Below are 7427 nucleotides of genomic sequence, written 5' to 3'. Positions count from 1 at the left end.
CACTTATTTCTTAAAATTCTTACTACACTGCACGCGGGGTGCACATATTATTAGTAATACCATAATAAGTGTGTGTTTTCCTGAATGCGGTGAAGAACACAAGTGACTTTTCTCTAACAAAGTAAAAATACAGATAAGACAGTAGTGGGTGCGATTGCAGTGTCAGACTAGCTCTTTTTGTTCTTGCTGAAAATGCCAAGAATGCAGAGTATATGTATCCAATCCAGACCAAACTATCCAAGTTAAATAAGTCATCACAGCTTCAAGTTGAGGCTAGGGAAGATTCTTCCTCCAAAAGGGAAAAAAAGGAATACTGGGAAGAAAGCAAAAAATTACAAACAATATAATACAAGAAGCAAAAGATGGTATCGTCTTAGAGGGCGAGAGACAATCAAACTATTCCACCGTGTCCCTTTTGCCCGATCCATCGCCTCGCCACAGAACCTCTGTCTGTAACTCTGTATAGTGCATATATAAACAGCCTCCAAGCCGTGGAAACACGGAGGGAGATACGGCGTTCCGATGGAGGCGACAGGAGGAGGCAGCGGACGACCGGCCATGTCCGGACTTCTCTTCTTCCTCTTCCTCTTCTCCTTCCTCACTGCCTCAGCCTCTACCAAGCAAGGCCAGGTCATCATCTCAATCAATCCATTTTTCGCTGTTAATCAACAGATTTCTCACGGGTTTAGTTCGACTAGTTCATGGCCGGCACGGTCCTGCCGTTCATGATGCTTCTGTTTCGCTTAACTCCCTACGCTTAATTCTGTGTGAGCTGCGTGCTCTGCAGAAGGGACGGATTACTAAACTTTCATATCGCCGTTGTGGACAGGTCTATATAGTGTATCTGGGCGAGCACGCAGGAGAGAAGTCGAAGGAAACTGTCCTTGATGATCACCATGCCCTCCTCCTCTCCGTCAAGGGCAGGTACATACATACTCGTTACATACACAGCCATTAATGAATGCATGCATGCGTAGTTGCGTACATACATGTGGCAGTGGCAGCGCCGGATACTGGGATACTAGCGAGTCCGGCTTCGTGTACAAGTCGCAGCTAACCATTCACGCGCTCTTTTTCCCTCGTTCACCAGCGAGGAGGAGGCGCGGGCGTCGCTGCTGTACAGCTACAAGCACAGCCTGAATGGCTTCGCGGCTCTTCTCTCCGATGATGAAGCCACAAAGCTTTCAGGTAGTGTCTACAGTGACACCAGGGATTTTCTCAAAAATGGATGCACGATAAATACTCCGTCCGTTCCTAAATATAAGACATTTTAGAGATTACACTATGAACTACATACGCATGTACATAGACATATTTTAGAATATACATTCACTTATTTTGCTCCGTGTATAGTCTTTTAGTGGAATCTCTAAAAGGGAGTAATACTGTATTGTGATTTGTCTATCACTGTTGGTATATGTCCTTGTTCGTCTGGCTCATGCCATGCATGTGGAGTTTCCTGCTCCTGCAGAGAGGACTGAGGTGGTGTCTACCTTTCGGAGCGACGGGAGGTGGTCCCCACACACCACGAGGTCTTGGGAGTTTGTGGGCTTGGAGGAAGGGTTCCGAGGCCTGGACAGCGGGGACTGGCTGCCGTCCGGCGCTCACGCCGGCGAGAATGTCATCGTAGGCATGCTGGACTCCGGTGAGAAGGCTCTACTGAATACTACCGAACTGCTTTGGCAAACACGGGGAGTGAAACTGAACTGCGTTGACAAGAAGCGATTGTTTGACACTACAGGGATTTGGCCGGAGTCGAGGAGCTTCGGCGACGAAGGGCTAGGGCCAGTGCCCGCGCGGTGGAAGGGAGTGTGTCAAGGAGGAGATTCCTTCAATGCCTCCTCCTGCAACAGGTCAGCTATTACTTGTAGTATGTTTTTAGGGTATAATAATCAGCTTGTATTAGTTCTTTTAGCTGGTATTAGTAGTTTATCACATACAAATTCATACTTCATGGGTACCTTGTTATTGCTGGAAGATTGGTTGGTCGGTCTATTCAGGCTAGTATATTCTTGCTGGAAATAGGGGACATATGCACGGCCTCTTGCCGTATTCCATCGTGTGACCATATGGATATCGATCACTTCGTCAAACTAAAAATCAGAACAATATCGAACTAAGACAACAAAACAAAACAAAAGGCAGACATACATGCAGTGCATCAACCTATGATTGCGATGACAAGACAGTGACGACTGACGACCAAAGGAGAACCACCACGCGCGCGCACACACACACATAGCCAAGCCAGTCCACGACGTCGATGTATCCAAACTAGAATCTCCGGCGTGGGTGGCTGCACGCTTCAACCGGGACCAGACCGTGGACGTCCGAACAAAAACCCGAGATGGCGGGCCAGCTCGGGAGCAAGACTCCAGCTTGGCGCCTTGCCGGCCGAGTCCTGCAGGGCTGCAGTGCACAGCTTGTTTTATAATCTCTGCCTGCATGGCTTAGAGCATCTCCAACAGGCGCGCAAAAAGCCGCGCACGCTAAAAAACGCCAGTTTACCGCGCGCGGGACTGAAATGCGCGCTCCAGCGGCGGCGGGAAAAAACCGCGCGCGAGGGAACCGCTAGCGCGCGCGAAAAGGCGGCAGCCCGTGCGTCATTTTTGCGGCGCCGCGTCCCGCGCGTGCCATAAAAGGCAGCGCGCTGCCCTGCCTCTCGTGCCGCGTTCTCTCTTCTCTCTTCCTCTGCCGCTCGCGCCGCCGTCGCGTTCTCCCTGCCTCTCGCGCCGCGCTCTCTCTCCCTTCTCGCGCTGCCACCGCCGCCGACGAGCCACCATGCCGCCGCGCCGCCGGTCTGCATCGGGCTACCGCGGCGTTCGCCAGCGCCCCAACGGCGGGTTCTACGCCGAGATACGCTCCGGCGATCTCCGGCTGAGCCTCGGCACGTACGACACGACGCACGAGGCCGCCCGCGCGTTCGACGCGGCGGCGTGGCGCCTAGGCAGGCCGCGACTGCAGATGAACTTCCCCGACGTCCGCACGCTCCAGCAGGCATTAGACCTCGCCCCGCCGCCTCGCCTTAACTCCGCACAAGACCGTGCGGAGCACACTGCGATGCAGCGCCACCTCCTCGTCGCCCAGGAGGACGAGCGGGTCATGGCGGAGTGGCGCCGGCGCCACCCGGAAGACGTCGCCTACGAGCAGGAGTACTGGGACCGGCGTCGCGAGGAGGACACGCGCCGGCGCCGCGAGGAGCGGTTGGATAGACGTCGTCGGAAGGCTTTGGCGTGTGCGCATGCCGACCTCGTCAATGCAGGCGGGAGTTCCTTCTTCACTGAAGAAGATGAACGATGGTTTGACATTTGGCTGTCAACCTCCGACGACACCGACGACAATGGTGATGCAGATGACTGGAGCGACTAGGATTAGTATTTTTTTTATCAAACTATCTAGCACCGAACTATCTATCTATGTTTTCGAACTACCTATCTAGTTGCTATCTATGTAAAATAACTTTGTATCTTTTTTATTTAAATGCAATCTATTTATTAAAAAAAATTGTGCGAGCTGCATCTTTGGGCACTGCTGGAGCGGCGTGCGCGATGCATTATAGCGCGGCTGTTGGAGCCAGCGCTGCGCGACGCGCAAAACCAGACGACCAGCGCACGATAAAGTCGTTTTTTAGGCGCCTGTTGGAGATGGTCTTAGCAGCAGACGTACAAACAGTCTGCGGTAGAGTAGTTTTCTCTCTGATGATGCAGCTGCGGCAGCAGATTAGGTAGCATCCCGTGACGCCTTCCTCGCAGTCCGTGTAAAACGAGATCCCAGTCAGTCTGAAAGCGTCAGATGTTGCTCCCTCGAGAGCTGCAGAAAACTTGACGCGCAATTATGCAAACTTGTTTACTCAGCTGTTATTTCATAGGCCAAATCAGATGACTGTTAACCTCATCTTTGCGTCACTGTGCTTGTCCACACGTTTGTTAGATATAGGCCTGTTTGTTTGAGAAGTCATGGGACTTTTTTTTAGTCCCAACTTAAAAGTCCCTAGTCCTTACCCGTTTGTTTTCAGGGACTAAATAGAGACTAGAGGTCATTAAATGATATGTAAAAAGACCATGTTATCCTTAGTAATGTAGTAGTAGTTATTAAATTACATGCTAAAAGTAGGGACATTGTTGGAAAAAATGCCAAAAAGTCCCAAAAAGTCCCTTACATAGGTACTTCTTCAAATAGTCACAAACACCCCACTTTAGTCCCTAAAAGTCCCTTCTGTTTGTTTTACATAGGACTTTTTTTAGTCCCTACACCAAAAAGTCCTGAAAACAAACACCACCATAGAGAGATTAAAGTTCATACGTACGTACACCGGCACGCAGGAAGGTGATCGGCGCGCGGTACTACCTCAAGGCCTACGAGACCCACCACGGCAGGCTGAACGCCACGAACGCGTACCGCTCGCCGCGCGACCACGACGGCCACGGCACCCACACCGCGTCCACCGTCGCGGGCCGGGCCGTGCCGGGCGTGGCGGCGCTCGGGGGGTTCGCGGCCGGCGCGGCCTCGGGCGGGGCGCCGCTCGCCCGCCTCGCCATCTACAAGGTCTGCTGGCCCATCCCGGGGCCCAACCCAAACATCGAGAACACATGCTTCGACGCCGACATGCTCGCCGCCATGGACGACGCGGTCGGCGACGGCGTCGACGTGATGAGCGTCTCCATCGGGTCCTCCGGGAAGCCTCCACGGCTGCCGGACGACGGCATCGCCGTCGGCGCGCTGCACGCAGCCAGGCACGGCGTGGTCGTCGTGTGCAGCGGCGGGAACTCTGGCCCCGCGCCGGCCACCGTGTCCAACCTTGCGCCGTGGATACTCACGGTCGGCGCCAGCAGCATCGACCGCTCTTTCAACTCGCCCATCAGGCTTGGCAATGGCATGGTGATCATGGTAAGCGACTAAGAAGTTTCATGTCACGTAAGGTACGTTGTTTTTTGTTTTCCTCTAAAATGACTGACGCGTGATTTGCCGTACCTCCATATCAGGGTCAAACGGTAACGCCGTATCAACTGCCGGCGAACCGGACGTATCCAATGGTTTATGCAGCACACGCCGTGGTTCCTGGCACTCCCGCCAACGTTACCAAGTACTGAAATCTCTTTAAAAATATATACAGCACTTGTACTACCAGTCACTTGCTAATCGAACAAGGCACAAAATTTTGTATTTGGACGCAGCCAATGCCTGCCGAACTCGCTCTCGCCAAAGAAGGTGCGAGGCAAAATCGTGGTGTGCTTGAGGGGGAGCGGGCTGAGGGTGGGCAAAGGCCTGGAGGTGAAGCGGGCGGGCGGCGCCGCGATTGTGCTCGGCAACCCGCCGATGTACGGCAGCGAGGTGCCCGTCGACGCGCACGTGCTCCCGGGAACGGCAGTCTCCATGGCCGACGTCAACACCATCCTCAAGTACATCAACTCCAGCGCGAACCCAACCGCTTACCTGGAGCGGTCGAGGACAGTCGTGGACGTCAAGCCGTCGCCGGTGATGGCGCAGTTCTCGTCGCGTGGCCCCAACGTCCTTGAGCCCAGCATTCTCAAGGTACGTGCGCGCACAAACGGCATCCATCTGTATTAGCATCAGCATCTTCTCAAGATGACTCGTGCGGAGCATCTGTGCTGACTGCATGCGATGTGAGCGAGCGTGCAGCCTGACGTTACGGCACCGGGCCTGAACATCCTGGCGGCGTGGAGCGAGGCGTCGTCGCCCACGAAGCTCGACGGCGACAATCGCGTGGTGAAGTACAACATCATGTCCGGGACATCCATGTCGTGCCCCCACGTCTCCGCCACCGCCGTCCTCCTCAAGTCTGCCCACCCCGACTGGAGCGCCGCCGCAATCCGATCCGCCATCATGACCACCGGTAATGCCTGCTTCCGCAACGTGGTTTCCATGCATCGGCCCAAGTTCTCCTCTTCTTCACTGTTATTACTGGAGTATCTGAGAATGCAACTTGTGTGCTTTCTGTTTGTTTGATCGGCGAGCAACTTGTGTGCTGTGTGTGTCGTTTTTTTTTTTGCAGCAACGGCTAACAACGCGGAAGGCGGCCCAATAATGAACGGGGACGGAACGGTGGCGGGGCCCATGGACTACGGCTCGGGCCACATCCGGCCCAGGCACGCGCTGGACCCGGGCCTGGTGTACGACGCGTCCTTCCAGGACTACCTCATCTTCGCGTGCGCTAGCGGCGGCGCGCAGCTCGACCACTCGTTCCCGTGCCCGGCGAGCACGCCGCGCCCATACGAGCTCAACTACCCTTCCGTCGCCATCCACGGCCTCAACAGGTCCGCCACCGTGCGCCGGACGGTGACCAACGTCGGCCAGCACGAGGCTCGTTACACCGTCGCCGTGGTTGAGCCCGCGGGCTTCTCCGTGAAGGTCTCGCCGACGAGCCTCGCCTTCGCGCGCACCGGAGAGAAGAAGACCTTCGCGATAAGGATCGAAGCGACGGGGAAGAGAGGTCGGCGTCTGGACCGGAAATATCCTGCTGGCTCGTACACGTGGAGCGACGGCGTCCATGTCGTGAGGAGCCCCGTTGTTGTCCTCGTCGGGTGATCATTCATTCTTGGCCTTGCTGGCGAGCGACCACGTAAATTTGAAAGAAATAGATGAACACGTGCTACTCCACATGGGAACCGGTATGCATTGCTTGGAACAGGTGTATATTGTACCTTGGAGCGTGTTTGGCTGCATTGCATAGCCTTCTCAACTCAGCGTGGTTGAGCAAAAGCAGCCTTAACTGCATCATCTGCAAGTTGTTTGGTTGCGTGCATGTCCTCTTGTCTGCATGGGTTGAACCACACTGTCTCTGGTGTTTGGTTGCGTGTATGTTAGTGGACAAACCCAAGGCATGGTGTTTGGTTGTTTGCAACGCCGGGTGTGTGGTAACCTCTTTGGCTAGTTGTTAAGGTTGCCAGCACACTTCGACACAACCATGTACCACACATCATAAACAGAGCAGAGCATAAACAAAGCTTCAGATTACTTAACAACATAATTCACAACGATAGTTCAAACAGTTCAATGCATAAACCATAGTTCAAGCAGACTCGATAGTATTTAGGAAGGAGGTGCCCCGTCCTAGTCCCTGGCGGCGAAGGCTTGGTCGTGCTTCCCACACTTGTTGACCACTTCAATGCCATCGTCGTCGAAGATGATGACCTTGAGGGTGTCGGGAGTCAGGAGCTTGAACGTCACCATGTAGCGGATATTGATCTGATGAACGGCGGCGAAGGTGGCCCAACACTGATCCAGGGTCACCCTGCCGTTTATCAGCTTGACCGTCACCCTTCAGGAGCAGCCGATGTTGTTCTTCAGCTTGAACTCCGTCGTCACCGCGGCGAAGTGCTAGGTGAAGTCCCAAGGGCATGGGGATGCACTCAAGCTTCGCTGCAAGGATGACCTTGCAGATGTGAGTTGGGCCCCCTCCTCATGGT

At 54.3% G+C, this 7427-nt stretch overlaps 1 protein-coding gene across 1 annotated transcript; it reads left to right on the top strand.

The window, feature by feature from the left end:
* The first annotated feature begins 374 nt into the window (after window positions 1–374).
* Window positions 375–6763, top strand: LOC123444328 (subtilisin-like protease SBT5.6). Its single transcript, XM_045121014.1, has 10 exons — window positions 375–630; window positions 830–924; window positions 1091–1188; window positions 1472–1645; window positions 1742–1853; window positions 4323–4887; window positions 4983–5083; window positions 5175–5532; window positions 5641–5854; window positions 6014–6763. Exons 1-10 carry the CDS (start codon window positions 523–525, stop codon window positions 6544–6546), a joined length of 2358 nt encoding a protein of 785 aa, XP_044976949.1. The 5' UTR covers window positions 375–522; the 3' UTR covers window positions 6547–6763.
* Window positions 6764–7427: the final 664 nt, after the last annotated feature.

The sequence above is a fragment of the Hordeum vulgare genome, chromosome 3H, assembly GCF_904849725.1.
Source record: "Hordeum vulgare subsp. vulgare chromosome 3H, MorexV3_pseudomolecules_assembly, whole genome shotgun sequence".
Taxonomy (NCBI): domain Eukaryota; kingdom Viridiplantae; phylum Streptophyta; class Magnoliopsida; order Poales; family Poaceae; genus Hordeum; species Hordeum vulgare.
This window is presented reverse-complemented; position numbering and strand designations above follow the sequence as displayed.